The following is a 27,360-nucleotide window of genomic DNA, read 5'->3' on the forward strand; positions in this document are numbered from 1 at the left end:
TCCAGGTTATCTGTGGATGGTGGTGGTGGTGATGGAGGTCCAGGCTCGCTGTGGGTGGTGGTGGAGATCAAGGTTTCTCTGTGGGTGATGGTGGAGATCAAGGTTCTCTGTGGATGGTGGTGGTGTTGGTGGAGGAGGTCCACGCTCTCTGTGGGTGGTGGTGGTGGTGGTAGAGGTCAAGGTTCTCTGTGAGTGGTGGTGCCGGTGGTGGAGGTCAAGGTTTCTCGGTGGGTGGTGGCGATGGTGGTGGAGATCCAGGCTCTGTGTGGGAGGTGGTGGTGGTGGTGGAGGTCCAGGAGCTTGTGGATGGCGTTTGAGCTCCAGCACTCAGTGAATGGTGAGGATGTCTCCCAGCCAGGCACCTGGTAGGGGCCTCGTGCTCGGGTACTCAGCCTGGGGGAAGAGGCAGAGAACAAATGAGATCAGGCAGTGTGCATAATTTATCATCAGCCGCAAACACACAGACCCAGAGCCCTGAGCGCCAGCATCCATCATCCTTAATTTAAACACAAACGCTATGCCATTCGTGTACATTTTGCATGTAGAGAGAACTACTGCTCCACAGTCATTTATCTGTGTCTTGGTTAATGGCTTGACTTTGTCATGGTTAACATCCTCTCAGTCTAGGTAAGATGTTTTAAAGTTAATATTCATCCTTATTTTTCTGATTGCTTTCTGCACACTGCACTAAATAGACACGAATTACAGGGATGATGAACTTTAAATACGAGATTATAGTATAGAACCATGTATCTAAAACATTGAAATTATATACTATACCAAATAAGTATGTATATTATACTATATACTATAGAAGTAGTTATAGTATACAATGTATAAGCCTAAGATATGGCAATCTTTGACACTGTGTGTACAATTTTAGTCTGTTTTAAATCCAGCTGACTTCACAGTGAAATCAAATCTAGTGTGCACTAAGACTTTAATCTTTTAATTGTAAAAGTTTGCATAATGTGTAGTCATGGGATTTATGGGAAGACAAACTTGTGGCTTACTTATTCATAGAAAGTCATTCAATATTTTTGCTGATATAATGTTCCTAACTTTTTATAGTACGAGTTTTGTGTTTCTAATTCTGAAGTGGTAATGTGTAAGTAAGTACTTTTGGAGATGTGTTTTGAGGAAGGTGGATGGAAACTCATCTGATGCCATTTCATTCCAGCTCATCAAGTCGACCTGTCAGTGTGGCCCGCTCATTGTGCCTGGAGAGGCAGCCCCCCACTCCCATAGAGACGCTGCGCTTCCTCAATCACTTCCACAGAGCGACTGCTTACACAATCACTTTAGCCTGCCATTAGAGTCATTGCAACAACGCTCCGCATACTGATGAGGACGGTCTGCAGCTGTCACGGCTGGATGGTCTCTCTTAGCCCTTTTGCATTGCCACTTGTGGTCGTGTCAAGCCAAGATGTACCACGCTAATTTCTGTTTCCATTACAACTTGACTGCACCACACTGAGCTGGCCCAAAGCCGGGCCGGGTCCGCCTCCAGAGTGATGTTCAAACATCTATCTCATTTGTGATTGGCTCAACGCTCTGTCTGTCAACTACGGTAGGTCAGTGCAAGAGAAGGAGAGACATTGCTTTGCAGCAGTGCAGTGCGTTTTACTCTATTGAGAGAATTTTGTAGGCCTACTGAACTCTGGCATGTCTATTTGTGTGCCATTCTATACAAGTCTTAAATCTTGTGTATCTTGACATATTAAATGGCGGTGAAATACAGGCTTTTCCATTGTCACATTAAGTAAATGTGGTCAAAAAGTTGAATGTTTGAAAAGGCTTGTGCAACCACTACCAAACTGACTGTGGTTTTTTAAGTGATTTTTGCATATAGCATGACATTTATTCATGGACTGTGTTTGAGTTTGTGGAACCCTGTCGACCCTGCTGTTTATCTCCTAAAGTTCTACAGTGTTCTAGAATGATAACATGTTAGTCTCTCTTAAAGTTCTACAGTGTTCTAGAATGAAAACATGTTATTAGTCTTGCTATTTATAAGTGACCCATGAGCTATACTCATATTCTCTATTATTTGCAATGATGTACTTGTATTTGTACATGAAAGGAACACGGATAATAAATGGCGTTACTTGCTTTCATTTCACTTTGGAAAGGTTGTTTTAAACATCATGACAGAAGATCGCGAGCTAGCAGATGAAAGATGGGAAATAATGGTGATGTCATGTTTATGGACTTGATTTTGGCAGTGCTTCGGTGGTTTCGCTAATCAGCAGTGTGGACAGTGGAGAACTAACAAAGCAAGCTAGTTCACAAAGACAACAAGCTAGCGCATATAGAAAAGCTAACATAATGTTTGTATGGTTACAATATAACTGCAGGGTAGTGTGGGGTAGTGCAGGGTAGTGTGGGGTTCTGTAGAGGGGTGTGGGGTTCTGTATGGTAGTGTGGGGTCCTGTATAGTAGTGTGGGGTTCTGTAGGGGAGTGTGGGGTTCTGTATGGTAGTGTGGAGTTCTGTACGGTAGTGTGGGATTTTGTATGGTAGTGTGGGGTTCTGTATGGTAGTGTGGGGTTCTGTGGGGGAGTGTGGGATTTTGTATGGTAGTGTGAGGTTCTGTACGGTAGTGTGGGATTTTGTATGGTAGTGTGAGGTTCTGTATGGTAGTGTGGGGTTCTGTAAGGTAGTGTGGTGTTCTGTATGGTAGTGTGGGGTTCTGCAGGGTAGTGTGGGGTTCTGTATGGTAGTGTGGGGTTCTGTAGGGGTGTGGGGGTGTGGGGTTCTGTAGTTGAGCCAGCAGCCAGTGGTGGTTAGTTCCCTGTGAAGCGCTTTGAGTGTTGAGAAAAGTGCTATATAAATGTAACGTGTTGTTGTTGTTGAGTATGGGTTTCCTCTAGCTCTCTCTGCCTTCTAAGTAACTCATTCTTTCTTTAAGTAAAACACCCTAATGTTGCAGATGTATTGTGTGGAAGCCTAAGTAATTACTGGCTCATAAATAAGTCATCAGGGCAGTGTGTCTTGTGCAGTGTGGTGCTTTAACTGAGATTAAATGTGCTTATGTGGCCTAAATGCCCATTAGAGGCCAATCCGCTGCCCTTAATCAACCCCCCCCCCCACCCACCCACCCCCAGGGCCTCTCAGCTGAGCAGAGCCTCTGGGCCTGCAGACATGAGGGTGTGTGTGTGAGAGAGAGAGAATGAGACAGAAAGAGAGAGACGTCTGTGCTGTGTTTGTGTGTGCGTGTGTGTGTGTGTGAGCGTGAGCGTGAGCGTGTGTGTGTATGAGAGAGAGAGAGTGATGTGTGTGTGTGTGTGTGGGACATCTGTGCTGCTGAGTGACAGTGTGAGTCATGCTGAATTCCAATTGGTTGTAGCGAGGGAGCACATAAATTCCTCCCAAGACAGAATAAACAAAATAAACAAGTCAAAACAATAAACATGTCAAAACAATAACCTTCAGACACACACACTCACACACACACATTCTGGCAGAGGTACACTAACACACCCTGATATGGTGATATGGACATGCATTTCTTCCCAAGCAGGTAGCTGTGCTCACACAACACAAACACACACAAGCACACACGCACAACACACACACACAGCACTGTCGTCTCTCTCTCTCTTTTTCTCTCTGTCTCTCTCTCTTTCACACACACACACACACACACACTGATGTGGTGATACACATACTTTGGCATGGATATACATGCAGTTCTTGACAAGTAGCTGTGCTCACCCACACACACACACACACACACACACACATCCCTATGACAAATGAAGCGTGTAGGTGGGCCAGTGTGTTCACATGCGGGTTGTGCCTGTCTGTGTTTGCCGGGCTGATTGTCAGAGCAGAGCCCTGGGGGGCTGGCCCTGCGTGAGCCTTTATAATTGTGTCTGTTGCCAAGCGAGGGCCTCTTCACTAATCCCATGCAGCCTCTGCCACAGGATGGGGTGCACCTCTCGGGACAGCTCTCGCTGGACGCTATAATTGCTGCTCTGACAAGGTCACGTACCTATGCAGCAAATGGCTTCTCGTGGGGGTGTTCCACTGCAGGTCCTCAATGTAAAACACGACGCCAGGGACCGGGCCAGTGGAACGACGAGGCTCACATGGACGTCTGCTAGAGGACACTGGAGGATACTCAGAGGACAGTATAGGATACTCCAGTCATGTTGGACAAAATGGGTAACGGCAGGAGATTCTCTCACAAGGACATATTACCAGTAGTGGTGTCCATTGCTGTCGTCGGACACGAGACTAGTGAAAGACTATGGATATAATACAGGACATGGAGGTGGTCTGTGTTTACCCAGGTGATCTGTGTGATGTCTTGGTCCACGGAAGAAGACCAGATTGAGCAAATCAACCGTGATATGATAGAGGCGTTTGCCGCTGAGGAAGGTGTTTGCAAAAAAATGTCAGGTGAGATCCCTAAAGAGGTTAAAGACCTAAAGGCCCACAGAGATCATCTACTGTAAATGCCCAGAGAGATCAGCTAAAGGCAGAGAGAAATCAGCTAAAGGCCCAGAGATCAGCTAAAGGCAGAAAGAGATCAGCTAAAGGCAGAGAGAGATCAGCTAAAGGCCCAGAGATCGGCTAAAGGCAGAGATAAATCAGCTAAAGGCCCAGAGATCAGCCTAGGGCAAGGAGAGATCAGCTAAAGGCCAGTTGTTGGATAGAGCATACTCCCAGAACAAGCTGAGGGCATAGATCAGTCAAAGGCCCAGAAATTTGAGCTAAATGTAAAGATAGATAAGCTAAACACCAGAGATATCAGCCAAAGGCCTCACAGAGAGAGATCAGCCAAAGGCCTCACAGAGAGATATCAACTAAAAGCCCAGAGGTCATCTAAAGGTCACAGATAGATTAGCTATCAGAGCCACAGAAAGATCAGCTAAAGGTCTGCGGTGGGGTACAGCACACTCCCAGAACAAGCTGAGAGCCCACAAACACAAAGATCAGCCAAAGCCCCAGAGAGATTAGCTAAATACACAGAGAGTTAAGTTAAAGGCCCACAGAGAGAGATCAGCTAAAGGCAGAGAGAGATCAGCTAAAGGCCTGCGGTGGGGTACAGCACTCTCACAGAACAAGCCAAAGGCCCACAAACAAAGGTCAGCCGAGAGAGGCCCACTAAAGACAGAGCCCAGAGAGATCAACTAAAGACAGAGAGATAAAAAGATCATCTAAAGATCTAATCTAAAGAGACACACAGATCAGCTGAAGGCCCAGAGACACACAGATCAGCTGAAGGCCCAGAGACACACAGATCAGCTGAAGGCCAGGAGACATACAGACCAGCTGAAGGCCCAGAGACACACAGATCAGCTGAAGGCCCCCAGAGACACACAGATCAGCTGAAGGCCCAGTGAAAGCTTGAGGGCTCCTGATTTGATGTTGTTGGAGGGAAGCGTGCTGGCGCTGAGCAGGTTGTATTAGTTTAGTGTACTAGAAAAGCCATTTGCGCTGTACTAGTTTAGTGTATTAGAAAAGTCATTTGCGCTGTGGAAGGTTGGAGCGGCTGTACTAGTTTAGTGTACTATAAAAGCTGTTTGCGCTGTGGAAGGCTGTACTAGTTTAGTTTAGTGTACTAGAAAAGCCATTTGCGCTGTGGAAGGCTGTACTAGTTTAGTTTAGTGTACTAGAAAAGCCATTTGCGCTGTGGAAGGCTGTACTAGTTTAGTGTACTAGAAAAGCCGTTTGCGCTGTGGAAGCAGGTGCGGCTGAGCAGACGAGGGGGTTGTTGGGTAGCCTGCTGGCAGCAGCGCAGGACGGAGATTAAGTCTGTGTTTAATTAGTGGATGGGTCACGAGCACGACCTTCCGCCCCTCCCTGATTAGGGCTGATACCTCCTCATATAAATAGCCTCAACACACTGGCAAAGGAGTTTGTTTTTAATCTGCTCTCCTAATCCTACCGGGATTCCTACTTTAATTTCCTACCCTGCCCGCTTCACCCAGGGAGTGCTGCTGGGGCAGACATGGGAGCGGCACAGAGTGAGAGAGAAAGATGGAGGGAAAGAGTGGCAGAGAGATGGAGGGAGAGAGTGGAAGAGAGATGGAGAGAGAGAGATGGAGGGAAAGAGTGGCAGAGAGATAGAGGGAGAGAGTGGAAGAGAGATGGAGAGAGAGAGATGGAGGGAGAGAGTGGAAGAGAGATGGAGAGAGAGAGAGAGATGGAGGGAGAGAGTGGCGGAGAGATGGAACCCTGTTCTTTATGACCCTCTCTGGCTCTGATAGATCCTCATGTTCTAACCTTTAGGCATAATGTGCTGAGCTGTTCTGATAGATCCTTATGTTCTAACCTATAGGCATAATGTGCTGAGCTGCTCTGATAGATCCTCATGTTCTAACCTTTAGGCATAATGTGCTGAGCTCCTAGACCCTTATGTTCTAACCTATAGGCATAATGTGCTGAGCTGTTCTGATAGATCATCATGTTCTAACCTATATAGGCATAATAGGAGAGAGATCTCGTTTTAACCCATTGGCTGTCTCTGTTCGGCAGAGTGAGTGAGAGAGAGAGATCTCATTTTAACCCATTGGCTGTCTCTGTCTGGGGATGGACACCCGAGCCTGTAGAGCGTGTTAATGTAGGCATACGCCTCTTGCAGTCTAAGACTGATGAACCGTTTTCACAGAGTGCCGAAGGGAGTTTTTAACAAGCGCAACTTGTTAAAAACTCTCATCTGTCCCTTCCCCCGTACAGAGGAGTTATTCCCAGACTTCAGCAGAGCACAAACCTGGTCAGTGTGGTTGCTGTCTAAGCCACAAATGAGCAGTAGCGGTCTGCTGCACCACATGTTAATGGCGCAAATGAGCAGCACTCTGTGTGATGGGGGTTTGGTGGAAATCTCATACAGGTTCCCTGGTCAGAGGAGCCCCTTCTTGTCATTAGTAGCGCCGCCTCCCACCTGATTAAAGGACAATGAAATGATTGTCACCTCAAATTTATACGCTTTCATACTCCGCCTCCTGGGTCATTACAGACATCCAATGAAAACACTTAGGGGGAACTGTGATGATGTCATCAATGTCCACATCATAGATATAGACCTCTCCAGAATAAGTCCCGCCTCCTAACTTCCGTATCCATCCAACCTTCGGTCGTCAAATGTCTATGGGAAATAACATGGCGTTTTGAAAGATCGTACCTGTCAAACTCTGTAGGTGACAAAGTAGAAAAAGCTGCTGGGCAGATTGGCCTACACACTTCTGCCATCTAGTTTCCACTGGATTTTTTGATTTTCGATGCCGTTTAAGTAGTATAGTCTATAGTATACTACTTAAACGGCACCGACAATCAAAAAATCCAGTGGAAGCTATATGGCAGAAGTGTGTAGGCCAATCTGCCCACCAGCTTTTTCTACTTCGCTACCTACAGATGTTTTACTGGTATGATATTTCGAAACGCCATGTTATTTCCCATAGACAATTGACGCCCGGAAGTTGGATGGATACGGAAGTTACGGAGACGGGACTTATTCTGGAGAGGTCTATTAGAAAGCTAGATACCGGGCTGGGCTCCAGAACGTACGTAAATAGCGTCGCCATCATGGTGGGGGCAACAATAACTGGAGGCCAATGGAGGAGCATGTGACTCTGACTGGAAATCAAACAGGCGTCTCTGATTGCAGCAGGTGTTGCTGTCACTCCCCCATAGACAGTAAAGGTGTTGCCCCCACCAATATGGCAGCCGCGATTACGATGCCACCTAATAGAACTCGACAGTCCATGAGGGATCTAGCTTTCTAATATCTATGGTCCACTTTCCCTTTTCTAAAAACGCTAATTAACATTTGATTTAAGTGTGTGTGTGTGTGCATATGTGCGTGTCTCTGTCTGTGTGCATATGTGCGTGTCTGTCTGTGTGTGTGTGTGTGTGTGTGTGTGAGGGGGGTTTAATAGCACCTGCATTACCACACTAGAGACAGATAATGCTCCTCCACTCCTTCTCTATGGTTAGAGGAACAAAAGCACACTTATTCTCTGATGCTGTGCTCTGTAATACTATTTATAAAACATGCCTTTGTGTGTGTGTGCTTAGAAGCCTTAATCTTTATTTCATTCCAACTTGACTGACAGGGAACAAAACCGTCTGCCTGTGACACTCTCTGCCCTGCCTGTGTGCTTCAGAGAGGAGAGGAGAGTCTGGAGATAAAGGAGTTCAGCCATTCATAAATCTCACTCCTCCAAAGACATCATGAAATCTTTACAAACATGTATAATGTAAGAAATGGAGAGCTTCTCCAAAATTTGTACAGAGAAACTTTTCAAACGAACTTTAATTTTAGTCACTTCCACCAGATTACACCAGAGCCAATAAACACAGTTCTCTCTCTAGAAAAAAACGAGAAAAAAAACTGGAACATTACTTCACCAAAGCACTAAAGTGTAAAGTCTCTCTCTGTTGTGACACACGCACACACACACACACACACACCCACACACACACACAAACACACACACTCACACATACAAGTGTATATATACAGTGACGAGAGAGCCAGTTCACTGCACGCAGGACACTGAATAATTGACCGCCCAAACGAGGGAGAAGTGAGAGAGGAGAACTGCTGTCACCGCCTGTCGCCACGTCTGCCTGTGGAAGCCTGCAGATGATGTCCATCCCTCTGACCAGTGTCCACACACACCACACACACATCTGAGGTCAGACCCCCTAACCAGTGTCTACACACACATCTGCAAACACACCTCTCCACCCACACGTCCACACATAGCTTCCCAGCATCCTTGCTGTCTGTTAACTGACCAGCGTCCACACATAGATTCCCTGCTGTCTGTTAACTGACCAGCGTCCACACATAGATTCAATGTTGTCTGTTAACTGACCAGCGTCCACACATAGCGTCCCTGCTGTCCCACTCTGCTGTGCTCAGAAAGACCTTGCTCAAACTCCAGCTCTGCTTAATGCAATCTGAATGTCAAAACTCCCTCATTAAACTCACACTAGGTGAAGTAGTGTCGAATGAGGATCAGACCCTCACTGACATGCCAGCAGTGGAGAGCTATAATCATGTTCACAAACACACACAGAGCTACCTCCCCCACCCCCACACACACACACACACACACAAACACACTACAAATTAACACCACTGGTCCTTAAAAAGGCCACAGATGCACACACACACACATTAACACCACTGGTTTTCATAAAGGCCACTCATACACACACAGACTAAAACCAACGTTCCTCATAAAGGGGAACTCCGGTCTAACAACACCCTCGGGTCTATTTGTGGATGATAATGAGATGCTATATGAATAGCGTATAGCATAGCCTTTGGGGGCAACTTCGCTATGTCAAAATAAATCACTTTTTCAAGCCTTGGGTAATTGTAAAGACTGTTGTGAAAAAAAATGCTGTTTGTACAGTCAGTGCTTTATCTCCTCTTCATGTCGCCAAAATCTTGTGAGGAGAAAGTCTGTACAAGTCGATTACCGAATACGGAAAAAAGGTACTGTCAATGGACGCAACAGCAGGAGAGACTGTCCTGTTGGCGATGGATTTATTGAATGTGTTGTGCTTGTACCAGAGAAATTATTATCATTGTCATTATTATAATGAAAGAATAATGCTTCAGCTTACAGCTTACAGTCTCCCGTTCTATCAGAAGACTGCAGAAAAACACACATCACCATGACGACTGCAGACACCCCCTAGCTACAGCCTTGAGTTGTAAAGAGAAAAAATATGATATGCTGGTAGGCCTGAATACCCAACGCATGGAGCTACCATAAACCAGATAGCCTTAAATTACAGAACATATGGAGACCCCCCATCCACTAAAATCAACACAACATAGACCTACAGTACATGTTCTAAAAGGATTTGTTCTTATGTCTCGTCCCAATAACCTCATTTCTCCATGATAAGCTTTTACAGAGAGAGCAGAAGACCTCCAGGAATACCAAACAAACCAGAACCAATCACTTCCAGAGAGAGTAGAAATACAATCCATCACAGCTAGCAGAGAGAGTAGAAATACAATCCAGCTCCAGTTCAGCTAGCAGCTCTAGACAATTAACCAATCCAGTTCAGCTAGCAGCTCTAGAGAATTAACCAATCCAGCTCAGCTAGCAGCTCTAGATAATTAACCAGTTCAGCTCAGCTAGCAGCTCTAGAGAATTAACCAGTTCAGCTCAGCTAGCAGCTCTAGAGAATTAACTGATCCAGCTCAGCTCAGCTCTAGATAATTAGACGCATCTCTAGAGAATTAATCCAGCTCAGCTCAGCTCTAGATAAGCATCTCTAGAGAATTAACCGATCCAGCTCAGCTCAGCTCTAGATAATTAATCTCTAGAGAATTAACCGATCCAGCTCAGCTCATCTCTAGAGAATTAACCGATCCAGCCAGCTCAGCTCTAGATAATTAGATAATCTAGAATTAACCGATCCAGCTCAGCTCAGCTCTAGATAATTAGACGCATCTCTAGAGAATTAACCGATCCAGCTCAGCTCATCTCTAGAGAATTAACCGATCCAGCTCAGCTCAGCTCTAGATAATTAGACGCATCTCTAGAGAATTAACCGATCCAGCTCAGCTCAGCTCTAGATAATTAGACGCATCTCTAGAGAATTAACCGATCCAGCTCAGCTCAGCTCTAGATAATTAGAGCATCTCTAGAGAATTCTTTTCCAGCTCAGCTCATCTCTAGAGAATTAACCGATCCAGCTCAGCTCAGCTCTAGATAATCAGCCCCCTATTGAAATCAGTTCTTCTTCTTCCGCTATTCAGCCCAAACTTAGCATTACAAATTTGGTTAAAAAAACGTTCCATAGATCTTCCAAGGCTTTACCGTCCTATCCGTTTTTCATTTTTGAGAAGTTTATACTTTTTGAGATATTTGTAATTAAAAGCAAAGAGTATAGAAGTAACAAGAGACGAAACTCTAGTTGGCGCTGCTGTCGCGCTTTCGCCATTTTGGACTGATCATGCCACTATGGCCGTTGACTTCACATGTCAACGTAAACCAGCAAGATTGGTCACTATTTTGTGCTCAATTTCGAACCACTAGTTCACTTTTAAACACTACAGGTCATATGTATAAGAAAAAAAAATATTTGAATATCACACCGCTCAAATTAAACGGCAATATTATGTAGGGCTACATACAATACATGGGCTAACGTTACAGATCATGTCCATTCACTGGGCAGATCTACAACAAGTTTGACAGAAAGACTTGGATTTTTAATCTACAACATAAAAGTTTACTTTCCATCACTGTTCCCTCCGGACTGTAAGTCTACTTGAAAATACAGTAGGCCTATGTTTAAACTGGAAACAGAATAGACGGCCATCACTTAGCTCAAGCTACGTTAGCCAGCCTGTCAACTGGAATGACTAGAGAAGCTAACTAACTAGCATACATGGCTATCAGCAAGCGGCAAAACGATAATTCAATAATTTCACATCGGGGGACATACGTTGGATGAAAAGGTAAATAGGCTAATCTTACATAGCCTACCAACTTCATTTCTCTTAGAAATCGATCCATTTTCTTAACAGTAGGCTACTTTACAATCAGTGGCCCTGCTCAGCTTCGTAAATCAAAGCATCAATTACCACCCCTTTCGTTCGGAAATTCTAAAACAACAATGTTTTTTAATACCTCAAAATAATATTTGATAAATTAACCTTACATTTTTCAGTAGCCATAGGTGTGTAGATTTGATCCAAATCTGGTTTGGTTCTTACCGGGGCTTTTACTGCCTGAAATATCCAATTTTGTTTATCACGCTAGGAGTTTGCTGGGCTGGTGGGTGCCTATTTTCATCTGTCAAATCTGTTGGAAGCTAAATTATTATGAATAAATGTATAGCCTTACTCATCATATTTTGCATTTCTCAACACGATTTATGACAGTTGGGGAATTCAGGGTATGAGAAAAGGTTAGATATATATATTTTTGTATACTGTAAGAAACTTTTTAATCTGGACCGATATCATTAAGTTCTATGACAGTTGTGTTGCGTTCAGTCCAAAATGGCGGAGCTGCAGCTTGGTTATGGGTGCGTTTGTTGCAATTGGACGTTCTATTGAGTTTCGCCTCTTGTTACTTCTATACTCTTTGTTAAAAGTGTATTTTTCCCCCATAGACTTGAATGGGGGCTGTGATGTCATAATAGAGCCAGCTGCGCTCTTTAAGTAGTTCTCAGAGCAGTTCCCAGGCTAATCAGAACACTGGCACAGGTGTCACCTGTGAGGAATTCAACTGTCTCAGCTTCTAAGCATACAATCTACCTCTACCTGAACTACACATCCTGTTAAAGTGTTTCCTGTGTGTCAAAATAAAAGTCCCAGCCATATCTCATGCATTCAGCATTCTCCAGAACGGCTTGACGTACATGCTTCAAATTTGGTACGAGTGTTTTTATGGACTCAAAGATGAAGTGGAGGTTGAAGGTCAAATGTCAAGGTCAAAAACACCTTGAGTGTGATATCTGAAGAATGTCATGTCACACAAGATTCAAATTTGGTTACTCCAAAAGCACCTTTGCAGGTATCACAATTACCCTACCAACCAGCTAGTAGCAAGCTCAACAGCCCCACCAACACCCTAACCAGCAGACTGCATCCCCTTGTGTAATTCCTCGGAATTGCATTTCTAGTTATAGTGGATGGAATCCACTATCTTGAAATCTCCTGGCTTCTTCTTATTATAACCTTTTTTTCTTTTTACCTTTTCAAGAATTAATGCGATTCTAACCGCTTAACGTACAGACATGTTGAAATAACCATTCTGAAGGTCTGGAGTGGGGCAAGAGTTATACTTTTTGAGAAATAGGGATTAAAATGTTAAAAAGCCTCATTTTCCCCATAAACTTGAAAGGCTTTGATGTCATAACGGCCTAAAGGCAGCTGCTTTTTGTTAAGTAGTTCTCAGAGCAGTTCCCAGGCTAATCAGAACACTGACACAGGTGTCACCTGTGAGGAATTCAACTGTCTCAGCTTCTAATGCATACAATCTACCTCTACCTAAAACTACACATCCTGTTTAAAGTGTTTCCTGTGTGTCAAAAATAGTCACAGCCATATCTCATGCTTTCAGCATTATATATCCAGAACGGATATGCTTCAAATTTCTCTCAAGAATGCCTTGACATACATGCTTGAAATTTGGTATGAGTGTTTTATGGACTCAAAAGATGAATTGATGTTGGAGGTCAAAGGTCAAATGTCAAGGTCAAAAACACCTTGAGTGTGATATCTGAAGAATGTCATGTCACACAAGATTCAAATTTGGTTACTCCAAAAGCACCTTTGCAGGTATCACAATTACCCTACCAACCAGCTAGTAGCAAGCTCAACAGCCCCACCAACACCCTAACCAGCAGACTGCATCCCCTTGTGTAATTCCTCGGAATTGCATTTCTAGTTATAGTGGATGGAATCCACTATCTTGAAATCTCCTGGCTTCTTCTTATTATAACCTTTTTTTCTTTTTACCTTTTCAAGAATTAATGCGATTCTAACCGCTTAACGTACAGACATGTTGAAATAACCATTCTGAAGGTCTGGAGTGGGGCAAGAGTTATACTTTTTGAGAAATAGGGGATTAAAAATGTTAAAAAGCTCATTTTTCCCCCATAAACTTCAAAGGCTTTGATGTCATAACGGCCTAAAGGCAGCTGCGCTTGTTAAGCTCCCAGAGTAGTTCCCAGGCTAATTAGAACACTGACACAGGTGTCACCTGTGAATTCAACCGCCTCAGCTTCTAATGCATACAATCTGGTGCTCCCTAAAACTACACATCCTGTTTAAGTGTTTCCCGTGTGTCAAAATAGTCACAGCCATATCTCATGCTTTGAGCATTATATATCCAGAACGGTTTGACGGATATGCTTCAAATTGGGTACACGTGTTTGTATGGACTCAAAGATGAAGTGAGTTCATGTTGGAGGTCAAAGGTCAAAGGTCAAGTCAATGAACACTCTGAGTGCGATATCTCAAGAATGCCTTGACATACATGCCTGAAATTTGGTATGAGTGTTTGTATGGACTCAAAGATGAAGTGAATTGATGTTGGAGGTCAAAGGTCAAATGTCAAGGTCAAAAAACACCTTGAGTGTTATATCTCTTTGACACACAAGGTCTTTTTGGTACGAGGGTTTGATGAACTCAAACAAGATTTAATGTCTTTTCCCCACCAACATTAAGCCAGGGTTTGTATTGCAACTCAAAGCTTCCCATCCACTATTGCAACTCCTCTGGCATTTAATGTTTTTTTCCTCTGGCACTTTAGCAGCCCCATCCAACAATTCTGGCACTTTAGCAGCTTCCCATCCACTATTGCAACTCCTCTGGCATTACATTCTAGTTAACCAATGAAATGTGTGTGTGCTCAACCCCCTCACTGGAAGTGTGTGTGTGTGATCAATCATTCACCAGAAGAGTGGTTGTATCGGTGTGGGTATGTGTGTGTGATCAACCCCTCAACAGCGTGTGTGTGACCAACCCCATTACCAGAAGAGTGGTTGGTTGTGTGTGTGTGTGTGTGTGTGTGATCAACCCTTTCACCAGTGTGTGTGTGTGTGTGTGTGACCAACCCCGTCACCAGAAGAGTGGTTGTGTGTGTGTACTGTATGTGTGTGTGTGTGTGTAACCTCTGAGCTGGTCCGGATGCCCAATCGCACTGTTTAAACCACCGTTAGTGAGCTCTATGTGTGTGTGTAAACAACCCCATCACCAGAAGAGTGGTTGTGTGTATGTGTGTGTGTGTGTGTGTGTGTAAACAACCCCGTCACCAGAAGAGTGGTTGTGTGTGGGTGGTGTGTGTGTGTGTGTGTGTGTGTGTGTGTGTGTGTATGTGTGTGTGTGTGTGACCAACCCTGTCACCAGGAGAATGTACTCCAGAGTCAGTGTTACTCAAGACCCTGTCTACCTGTCACACACACAAACATACAAACACACACATGTACACACACTGTCTGTGTTGTTTTACACATACGGGTTCTAATGGACATGGAATCTAACATGGACCTCCACTTTAGATATAAGACCTGGTGATATTTTATTAACTTGTGCAACTATATACAATTCTTCACATAAAAAAATCACAATATGTTTTTTCTGTCATTACTGTAAACAAAAACATGATTCCATACAAAAACACATCCATACAGTACACAACATTTTATGAATGGAACACAAGAACATTTTGAGAGTCAAGCACATTGCCACTGGTGCTATTGATCTCCATGAAATGAGACAACCATGTGAGCCGAACAGGTGAACGACATCGGCGTGATTCCAGAGAGGTGGAGGCGGTTCGTATACTGCACCACATATCCACAATGAACATACAGTAACAACCATGCAAGGAAAATAAAAACGTGTGACATGAGAGACATGTTGAACATCAGAATGAACATTGCAATGAACAAAACCATTTCATTAATGTCTCACAGAATGATTACATCACATTTATATATGGATGTAATTATAGTACACAATGAGCACGTCACATTGAAATAGCTCTGTGTTTTACCGCAAATCCTTCCATCTTCATTTTAGAAAATGACAAAAAAATCTGTAGTGACTACAGGTCCTCTGACGGCTGTGAACATTTGTTTCTGATTGGACAGAAGCTTGGCTCCTGTGTGTGTGTGTGTGTGTGTGTGTGTGTGTGTGTGTGTGTGTGTGTGTGTGCCTCTCTGGAGTTCGCATGTGTGTGTGTGTGTGTGTGTGTGTGTGTGTGTGTGTATAATCTCTGAGCTGGTCCGGATGCCCAATCGCACTGTGTAAACCACCATTAGTGAGCTCTGGAACAGAGGAGGATGGGGGGGGGGTGGGGGGGTACGGGGCAGGAGTAGTCCCGCTGCCCTGAGGCGTGGTTGTTTGGGTCGGGGGTCGGGGGTCATACCTCACACTCACGGGAGCCAGAGACAGTGCAGGTGCAGGCTCCGTTGACCAGCGAGTCCAGCGTGTCGGCGTTGGCCTGGTCGTAGCTCAGGTAGTACTCCTGCAGCTGCGCGCTGATGGTGTGCTCGGGCGGAGCGCGGGCCTTTCTCCGCCGCTTGCGGCGCATGGAGTGCTGCTGCAGCTGGCGCATGCTGCCCGGGTAGCGGCGCCACGACACGTACGCCACCAGCAGGATGAGCGCCAGCGACAGGAACAGCGCCACCCCGCCCGCCACCACCTTGTGGAAGGTCATGTGCTCAAAGTCGGGTTCCGGCGTGAACGGGGGGGCACTCGGGGAAGTGGAGGGGGGCAGAGCAGGCCGCTGATCGGGCCAGACAGGGACCACCACTGGGGGGGCGAGGCGCTGGATCGGGGGGGCTGGGGGGGGGCTTTGTGGTGGTTCTCAGGGTGGTGGAGGGAGGGGGGGCGGGGTTGGTCACCACGGGGACATGGGGGGTGGGCATCTCCGTTACGATTTCCTCACAGATAGTGTTGTTCTTCACAGCATCCATGACCCTGTCGCCCTGGAGGGCCTTCGGGCTGCTGCATATGATGGTGGCATCTCTGGTGCCCCTGTAATTCCTCATCCAGGCCACCAGGGGGCAGATGCTGACGCTGCAGTCCCAGACATTGCCGGCTAAATTAATGGTGGTGACGGAGATCCAGGCTAAAGTCACTTCCTGGGACACGTTGCTCAGCTTGTTGGACTCCAGGTTGAGCACCTCTAAGTTGGGGAGGCAGCGGAACACCTCCGGATCCAGTGTCTGGATCTCGTTCCCCGACAGGTCCAGCTTCTGCAGGGTGTACCAGGACCAGGGCGACCCCTGGATTACGGAGCGGATGCGGTTCCACTGCAGGTAGAGCGCCTGCAGGTTCAACAGGCGCGGGAACAGGAAGAAGTTGATCCTGGAGAACTGGTTGTGCTCCAGGTGCAACTCCGCCAGCCTCAGCAGGCCAATGAAAGTGGTCCTCGAGAGCGACCGCAAGCGGTTGTACCCCAGGTCCAGGAACTCCAGGCTCCGGCACTCTAGGAATGTCCTCAGCGGGATCGTGGTCAGGCTGTTGGAGCGCAGGTGCAAGCTCTGGAGCTTGCGTAAGCCCTGGAAGTATCCCGGGAGGAGGGCCTGAAGCTTGTTGTAGGACAGGTCCAGGCTGCGCAGGTTGGGCACGCTGTAGAAAGTGCCGTTCTGCACGTGAGCGATGCTGTTGGACGAGAGGATGAGCTCCTTGAGCCGTCGGAGGCCCTGGAAGGCCTGTCCGTCCACCGTGCTGATGGAGTTGTGGTCCAGGTAGAGCCACACCAGCTGGTTCAGATGGCTGAACTGGTAGGGCAGCAGACTCAGGAAGCTGTTGTAGCGCAGGGAGAGGCCCTGACACCCGGACGAGATGTTCCCAGGGAGCCCGTCAAACTCCGCCGACTCGCAGTAAACGATCTTCCCCTCGCAGCGGCAGGCACCGGGGCAGGTCCTCTCGGCCGTGGTCAGCAGTGGAAGCAGAGAGGCGTGCAGGAGCAGACATGACAGCCAGCTGTCCCGCGCCCGGAGCCCTGCGGACGCACAAGCACAGAACAAGCTGAAGGAACGCAGAACCGCGCTGGAGAACATGGCATGGCATGAAGGCCAAGCCTGAGAAGAACACTACGCGCACAAGCACAGAACAAGCTGGAGAAACGGGCCGTGCTGGGCATGGCATGGCATGCAGTTAGGCCTCGGCCTGAGTAATAGAACACTACTGGGCGCACAAGCACAGAACAAGCTGAAGGAACACACGAGCCGCAGCTGGAGAACATGGCATGGCATGCAGTTAGGCCTCGGCCTGAGTAATAGAACACTACTGGACGCACAAGCACAGAACAAGCTGAAGGAACGCAGAACCGCGCTGGAGAACATGGCATGGCATGCAGTTAGGCCTCGGCCTGAGTAATAGAACACTACTAGACGCACAAGCACAGAACAAGCTGAAGGAACGCAGAGCCGCGCTGGAGAACATGGCATGGCATGCAGTTAGGCCTCGGCCTGAGTAATAGAACACTACTGGACGCACAAGCACAGAACAAGCTGAAGGAACACGGAGCCGCGCTGGAGAACATGGCATGGCATGCAGTTAGGCCTCGGCCTGAGTAATAGAACACTACTGGACGCACAAGCACAGAACAAGCTGAAGGAACGCAGAGCCGCGCTGGAGAACATCGCATGGCATGCAGTTAGGCCTCGGCCTGAGTAATACAGTATAATACTACAGGACATACAAGCACAGAACAAGCTGAAGGAACGCGAGCCGCTCTGGAGAGTATGCAGTTAGGCCTCGGCCTGAGTAATGTAACCCCTCTGCTTCCCCTAAAGCAGGGGTTCCCAAACTTTTCCACGACAAGGCCCCCCAAATACCACTAGGTTCTGGCCAAGGACCCCCGTGATGTGTTATTAAACCCATCGACAATACTACGGCAAATGTAAAAATACATTAAGCTAATCCTAATAATTATTTTAGCCACAAACACTTCGCGATGGAGTGTGTAAAAATTGTATTTGGGGCTTTCTGCTATATGAGAGCTATCACTCTACTATTATTCACAGTCATTATCATGGAAAATACAATGTTCAGTTATGCGACACATTATTATAATGGCATTGTATAACAACCCTAATAGTAATAGGTATATTTTAAAATGTTCAAATGTATTTATTTATTGCTTTTATTTTTCCTTCCAACTTGCTGAGGCCCCCCTGGCACCCCCTCGCGGCCCCCCAGGGGGCCCCGGCCCCCACTTTGAAAACCACTGGCCTAAAGCATATGGCTGCCCCCTGAAGAGCACAGCACACTTGATGCATCAAGGATGCATCTCTCCATCCTAGGACACACATGCAAGGAAGCATCTCTCCATCCTAGGACACACATGCAAGGATGCATCTCTCCATCCTAGGACACACATGCAAGGATACATCTCTCCGTCCTAGGACACACATGCAAGGATACATCTCTCCGTCCTAGGACACACATGCAAGGATACATCTCTCCTTCCTAGGACACACATGCAAGGATGGATCTCTCCGTCCTAGGACACACATGCAAGGAAGCATCTCTCCATCCTAGGACACACATGCATGCAGCTTACACTCATCGCTTAGACTCATCGCAGTGCATAAGGGAGACACACGCATGCGGAATGAATCACATCTCATCAGACATGTGGCTCGACATGTTTACATTCGGCAGTAGGGACTTTAGAAACAGGCACACGTGACGTTGGGGTGGAGGATTGTATATGAGCCCAACGGGGATTGCAGTCCCATTAAAACTGAAGGATGACATGTACTGAGAAGAAAGCTATGTTTCATTTCAGCTAATTTGTGCAGACATTACAACTAGGGTAGGGTAACAACATGAATCATCCATGAGCGAACCTGATCTAAACTTTAGTCTGGCTGCCGTTTGATGCCGCTGGAACTAAATCAAAAGTTTCCTTTTGTCTACGCTGATGACAGGCAACAAACTCTGAGTTATTGCGGTTTTTACTGCAAGCAAACAAACGTGTCAATAAAAGACTTTTTCACATTTCTATTTTACAGTGATCTTCCTCAGTATGAGGGATGAGGGGAGGCAGTATATCTGACAGGCTTTCTCACTCACATCCGCTGTCGGCTCACAGCAAAGCGCCATTCAGAGGATGCCAACATCTCCCAGCACCCATCAGCCTCTCATCCATCTCCCTGCCCGTTAGAGCAGCTATGCACACACACACACACACACACCCACACACACACACAATAAACATACCAACACGAATTAAACTCACCTTTCACAGCCCCCCCCACCCACCCACCCCCCCCACACACAAACACACACAAACACACACACACACCTACAGTAACAAGCGGGGATGTTTGGTGTTGCTGCGGCGCAGACCAATGAGGCGTGTTGCGCTGTTTGAACACTCATCAATCCTGTGTGTGCAGTAGCGCCATGCTGCACTGTAGCTAAAGATCTTCCCCCAGATGACATCCTTTACACACACAGATGCAGACGCTGACACACACACACAGACACACACACACACACACACAGAAACACACACACACACACAGACACACACACACACACAGACACACACACACACAGACACACACAGAAACACACTCACACACACACACACACACACACACACACAGAAACACACACACACACACAGACACACACACACACACACACACACACACACACACACACATGGTGGTTCCCCTGAGCCCAGATCATAGTGGGGCTTAATGGATAAGGTACCGTATAAGCATGAGCTAAGGCCCTCAGTGGAGGAGTGCAGTGGTTGTCTGATTACGGTGGACGCTTGTCTGCGACGGATGCCTGGGTGCAGCGGACGCTGGCTGTCCCAACATGACCCTGCGCGGGCCAACCGGCCTCTCCGCCGCCGCCAGGGGACTGTCTGGGGCTCTGAAGAGGACTGAGTGAATGAGTGCAGCAGTGCTTAATGAGTGGGAGTCTGGGGAGAGGTGGCCACTGCCGAGAGGAGGGGCTGGTTGTTGAGGGAGTGATTAATGCCCAGCAGATGCTCATCAGAGGAGCCAGCCGATGCTGCGCGGCTCACTGGAGACCCGCACGGTGGATGGGGTAGGAAACCGGGAGAGCGCAGAGAGCTGCAGCCGTCCTAATGAATAAATCATCTGAATAAATGAGAGATCAATTAAGAAATGAAACCCCTGGGCTGACATGCCTTCAAATTAAGAGGAGAAATGTAGCCTTTGCATAAATAAAGAAAAAAAAATAAAAGAAATAAGGAAAGAAGAGAATTGATGTTATGTGAGCTTGTGTTCAATAGCTTTCATAACATAGCCCAGAGACATGGATACGCTGCAGCAGCCAGTGTAGGCAGCCAGGGGTGGAATGGATTATCAGAGTGACAATATCTCAAGCGATGTAGGGGGAGCGGCGTTCAGAGCCGAGATGACTTATGAGATGATGTTCTGTCGACTTCTCACCCCCAGGGCACACTCGCTGCTCTAGATTCCTCCTAACAGAGATGAGTGGCTGGCAGAGAGGCTGCGGCATGCCGCTAATTGAGGCTAATGCTGTCTGAGGCTCTCGAAGGCTAACGCTCATCTGATGCTAATGCTCGTCTGAGGCTAACGCTCATCTGATGCTAATGCTTGTCTGAGGCTAATGCTCGTCTGAGGCTAACGCTCATCTGGTGCTAATGCTCGTCTGAGGCTACTTCTTGTCTGAGGCTACCTCTTGTCTGATGCTAATGCTCGTCTGAGGCTACCTCTTGTCTGATGCTTATGCTAGTCTGAGGCTACGGCTCGTCTGAAGTTAAGTCTGATGCTAACATTTGTATGAGGGTAACATTCATCTGAGGCTAACGCTAATCACAAGTCTTGTGATTATCTTCAGTGGTTATCGTTGTCATACGACACAGCAGCAGCCTGATTCACACACACAGACTTACTCTCAGTATAACTCACACACACACACACACACCCCTGACCTCACACACACAGACTTACTCTCACTTTAACTCTCACACACACACTCTCACTCTTTACCATATATGCACACACACAAACACACACATACACACACAGATCAGATTTACCCTACTCACACACTCATTACAACACACACACACACACACACACACAAAAACACACACACACACACACACACACACACACACACACACACACATACACACACAAAACCAGACGTACTCTCATTTCTCACGGCCAATCTCTCACTCCTTCCCACCCACAGAACAATTTTAGAGCATTCCTCTGAAGACGTCAGTCACAGGCACACATTACAGAAGCAAGCTGCTGCAGAGATAATGACATTTAGAGTAAATACTGTACATCACGGCTCATTTCATGTAAACATTGTTTTCAGTTACACCAGTCTTCTAAACACAAAAAAAAGTGTGTGTCTGGGATTTTGATAATGCTCAAGGCTAAGAGTGTATTCAGGCTCTATAGCGGAGATTTCGTCTTTGCTGACTTTTTTGGACTGTGACTGCTGCTGCAGTTCTCTCAGTCACTCTGCCAGAAAGCAGGAGTGGCAGGAGCAGCGATCGCTCAGGAACAGAACCAAAAATGGTCTACAGAACCAAGAACACTCAAACACTCACAGAAACAAATACAATCTACAAAACAAAACATTCTACAGAACCAAATACCTTCTACATAACCAAACACACTTACGAACCAAACACATTCTATAGAACCAAACAGAACAAAAACACATTCTACAGAACCAAATATGTTCTACAAAACCAAACACACTTACGAACCAAACACATTCTATAGAACCAAACAGAACAGAACGCATTCTACAGAACCAAACACACTCTACAGAACAAAACATACTCCATTCTATAGAACCAAACACTCTACAGACCCAAACACATTCTACAGAACCAAACACTCTACAGACCCAAACATATTCCATTCTACAGAACTAAACACTCTACAGAACCAAACATACTCCATTCTACAGAACTAAATACACTCTACAGAACCACCATACACATGATTAGAAGTAAAACTACTCCATAATTCCTAGTCATGTTACTGAAATACATGTGGATAATTACCCCCCCAGCTGCGGCTTTTAGGAATGGGCTGTGTGCTTCTGTGTGCACTGTGTAATGACTGCTGTTTAAACATCGAGAAACAGCAGCATGAGATCGGCTGAGTAGCCGTTTCCACTGGAAAATCAGGACAACCTACGGGATTATAAAAGCATTTCTGAATGCTTCATGCACTCAACACTGATGTTTTCAAGAGAATGAGCACGAGAACACAAGAGGACTGTATGTAAATGGAACATACAGAACTATAGCATGTGTTTGGGTCACTATTCTAAAACCATAAGGACTATAGAGATTATACAAACTGATAGTCATGTTATACTATATTCAACATGTGCTGCATATGGTTCATAGTTTGTTGAATGTTCTCTGGTAGCATGTCGCTATTCATTGCATCGTTGTTGATCTTTTCTGATATATTTCTAAATTACGGTCTATATGAATTCCCACACTGTGCAGATCTTCTCAGCCATTTACCAAAATGATTTTGAATGAATTAGCAGCTAGTCACACACCATCTGCCAAACTCATCAACACATTTAACACTATTCACTGAATTACTGTGATAGTAAATCAGATTTATGCCAGACACAGTGATACCAGGGGACTATAGACCCTTTCAACAAGGTAAATAAAAACAATGCTTGAACGTTCTATTTGGGCCCCAATCTACTTCCTCTGCATTAAGATAACATATGGAATGTTAAAACGGAAGTCTTGTGGGGCCAATTATGATGCTGATAATGGAACTCTCTTGAAAGGGTCCATAGCACGGGTGAGTCAGGAGGCGTATGGTGCTGCTCACAGCGTATTTTCAGACAGGGAGACGGAGACGAAGGTTGTGCAGTATCAGGGTACTCTCTTGATACTGTAGTAATGTTCTAGTAATCTTGTTCTAGACAAGCAAAGACAAGCTTCATAGGCTTAATGCATTGAGCAGGGAAGCCAGGAAATGAGACATCTTTTCACAGCAGCCAACCATCCATCCGTAAGACCACCACCTGTGTGACGTCACGTCAGCTATCCAACTCCATATGTAGCGCTAACAAAACTAACCTGCTTTAGAGCGGGCAGGTATTTTGTGAGAAACCCTCACCTTCATCTCACCTTTAAAACAGCTAGAGAGGCGCTGACTGGTCCTTTAAGTGAATTCTGTGATTCGGGCACATGTTCATGAGGCCTTGCGCCATAACATAACATGCCATTGACTGTCCTTCTCTTCCTTTCTTCAAACCACATCTCAAGACCTTTCTGTTTAATGATCACTTCTCCTCCACACCCAACACATAGCTCCATAAGCATAGTTTATATGTGTTTGTTTGTTGTCCTTCCCTATGTAAACAGAAAGGGCGGTGGTAGTGTATTGGTTAAGGAGCTGGGCTAGCGTGCAGTAGCCGGAAAGTTGTCGGTTCAATTCCCGGCTTCCACCGGTTGTGCCCTTGAGCAAGGCACTAAACCCCAAGTTGCTCTGGGGACAATGTGATTCTTGTAATATAGCTGACATATGTGTCACTTTGGTCAAGAAGTGTCTGCTAAAATGTAATGTAATGTAAAGCAATCTTGGGTTTGAGAAAGGCACTATATAAAATGAACTTATTATTATTATAACAGCTGACTGACCTTCATCCTCCATTGAAGGAGAGAGGGCAGGATCAGTGTTCTGTACGGTATTACAGAATTGCAATTGTGTTAAGGATCAGTGTTATTCTAATAGTGCAGAATTGTTATAGTGTTAAGGATCAGTGTTACTGTGATGGTGCAGAATTGTTATAGTGTTAAGGATCAGTGTTACTGTGATGGTGCGGAATTGTTATAGTGTTAAGGATCAGTATTACTGTGATGGTGCGGAATTTGTTCTTGTAATAGTGCAGAATTGTTATAGTGTTAAGGATCAGTGTTACTGTGATGGTGCGGAATTGTCATAGTTTTAAGGATCAGTGTTACTGTGATGGTGCGGAATTTGTTCTTGTAATAGTGCAGAATTGCAATAGTGTTAAGGATACCATGCTGCTCTTGGGGATAGAGATGAGTGCTATTAATGTCCTGTTGGAGTTAAACACCAACTTCAGTGAGTTAGTGAGTGTGTTAAAGATGAGTGTTGTATTAGAGTAGGAGTTAAAGGTCAGTGTTGTTGTATCAGTGTAAAGGGTCATTAGTGTATGGATTTAAGATCTGTGTTAGCGTTTAAGGATACATGTTTCTGTTTTAGAGTAGGAGTTAAAGATCAGAGTTGCTGTATTATAAGTTGAAGATCAGTGTTAGGAGTTAAAAATCAGAGTTGCTGCATTATAAGTTGAAGATCAGTATTAGGAGTTAAAAATCAGAGTTGCTGTATTAGAGTAGGAGTTGAAAGTCAGTTTAGGAGTTAAATATCAGTGTTGCTGCATTATAAGTTGAAGATCAGTGTTAGGAGTTAAAAATCAGAGTTGCTGTATTAGAGTAGGAGTTGAAGATCAGTGTTAGGAGTTAAATATCAGAGTTGCTGTATTATAAAGTGAAGATCAGTGTTAGGAGTTAAAAATCAGTGTTGCTGTATTAGAGTAGGAGTTGAAGGTCAGTGTTAGGAGTTAAATATCAGTGTTGCTGTATTAGAGTAGGAGTTGAAGATCAGTGTTAGGAGTTAAATATCAGAGTTGCTGTATTATAAAGTGAAGATCAGTGTTAGGAGTTAAAAATCAGTGTTGCTGTATTAGAGTAGGAGTTGAAGATCAGTGTTAGGAGTTAAAAATCAATGTTGCTGTAGATCAGTGTTAAGAGTTAAATATCAGGATTGCTGTATTAGAGTAGGAGTTGAAGGTCAGTGTTAGTAGTTAAAATAATGATGTTGCAGTAGTGTATCATTTCCCCAGGCCTGCGGGTGGGCTGGAAAGAGGGCTGGACAGCCAGAAGAGGAAATGACCAAATCAGGGCCACCCCTGTGTCCTGCCGGTTCAGATCAGCCCATGAGGCAGCTGTGCTAGTTGGGTTGGGATCTGTAAGCCCAGCGGCCATTTCTCTGGACCGGCACTGAATATGATCTACCATATGCTAATAAATAACTCCATTACAGCAAATCAAATGTGGCTGCAGGCGCCTGGCCAACTGCTTAATTGTAATTGATTAAGATTTCTCAGCCAAGGTTTAAAAATGCATATGCAGGCAAGTGAGTGATCATGGAGAGAGATGCATTTACACAGTAGCCTAAATGGACGCAAATCCCACGCAATTGAACGCGGAGTGCAGAAAACACTTGAAACATGCCAACTTCTAATTCCTGCTGCTATCTATACCGCCTACTCGATGTGAAACATGACATAGTTTACTGCATAATGGTCACTTGGTTTGAAAAGCCTATGATACTGCGGACACTTAACCCTACATACAAACAAATTATGTCAACTAATCAGGAACATGCACGCGTTCGTCTGGAATGTTTAAATGTAAAGATGAGCAGCGTTTAACAAGCTGTCATTTCAATAAGAGACATCGGTTGTGAGTTGCTTGGACCAACAGGTGCAGCGACTATAAAAAATGCTCGCAAACCAGAAGCTCACCGTAGGATTTCAGCGCGCGTAATGTACTATCGTGCGCTGTGCCGGTCGGAGATGAACCTTAGACAAACAGTCACAAACGCCACAGAGCAATTTAACAAACAAGATGGTAGGGATGCTCAAGACGGTGCAAAGGCACAAGCGCAAACTTAATGCCCATGTGTTGGGAAAAATAGCAGAAGCCACGGACTTATTTACGGATTCGAAAATAAATGTATACTTTTCCATTCTTGGGAAATGCACTAATTAACACCCCATAATCACAGTTTAGTACTAATGTTACTCACCCATGGCTCCCCGTCTTTCCCAGGTGAAGACCGACAATTTCTGCTATCCCCAATGTTCCGTCGGATAAGGAGTGAAACTTAAACCGCAAAATTACCAAGGTACACGCATGACCGTGTACTGGACACAACGATATGTTGTCCCCAGCTGTCAAGTCAGCCAAGGCTTCACGAAATGTGTATGTGCCTCGAAATCGGTTGACAACATATCTTTAAATATACAACGAATAAACATGACATGAGGTGGCAGGTTGTTCCTTTCCTGTGAAATAAATGCTGAGAATAATAGCCGCAGCGGTGAAGAATCCCGGGCATCCGTGAACGGGCACGAGCGCTGCTCTCGCGGCAGGAGCAGAGAAAAGCAGCCGCCAGTAATCCCGAAGGTTGGCGGAGGCAGCGGATGAAGTAGGCTGGACAAAGTGCCTGTGATGTTATTTGTGGTTTGGATGGGCACCACCAACAAAAACAGCCACGCCGACCTCTCCCGCTCTCCCGCACTCTCTCCCTCCCACTACAAAACCAACCCCCGAAGGTAACACTTCAAATGCGAATTGATTTTTAGGTGAAAATAAGGTATATAATTCTCTGCGAATTCCACTGATATTGTATGGGCAAAAACGACCCAAATGACAACATAACATGCATTTGGCAGAATTGAGTTAAAAAAACAGAAAAGGCGTCTGGTGTCATAGTTCTGGTGATGTCCAGAATGTGCTTATCAAGCAAATCTGTATTCCAAAATAATCAAGTCTAGAATGGTTCCAGAGAGTAGAGCAACCTGATTCAGTACATTTTGTTTCCAGTAACCATACTAGGCCTTCAGCTGATTGCAAGAGGCAGGCATACAAAATGCAGATCCACAGTCTCTCTCTTTTCTCTTTCTCTCTCTCTCTCTCTCTCTCTCTCTCTCCAACCCCCATACAGTATGTGCAGATATCATAATATAAATCCGCATTTCACAGCAGAGACATAAGATCCTTGACACAGTGTTGTAAAGCAAAGTTCTCTGCAACTACAATCCCTCCACTGCTGCACCTCAACC

At 45.5% G+C, this 27,360-nt stretch overlaps 1 protein-coding gene across 1 annotated transcript; it reads right to left on the reverse strand.

The window, feature by feature from the left end:
- Nucleotides 1-205: 205 nt before the first annotated feature.
- Nucleotides 206-26,782, reverse strand: lrrtm4l2 (leucine rich repeat transmembrane neuronal 4 like 2). The gene is given in 4 exon segments (XM_048243741.1): nt 206-393; nt 15,875-16,252; nt 16,254-17,458; nt 26,322-26,782. Coding segments are annotated over 4 exon segments (1,653 nt in total). The 5' UTR covers nt 26,326-26,782; the 3' UTR covers nt 206-327.
- Nucleotides 26,783-27,360: the final 578 nt, after the last annotated feature.

This window comes from Alosa alosa, chromosome 5, assembly GCF_017589495.1.
Source record: "Alosa alosa isolate M-15738 ecotype Scorff River chromosome 5, AALO_Geno_1.1, whole genome shotgun sequence".
Lineage (NCBI taxonomy): Eukaryota > Metazoa > Chordata > Actinopteri > Clupeiformes > Clupeidae > Alosa > Alosa alosa.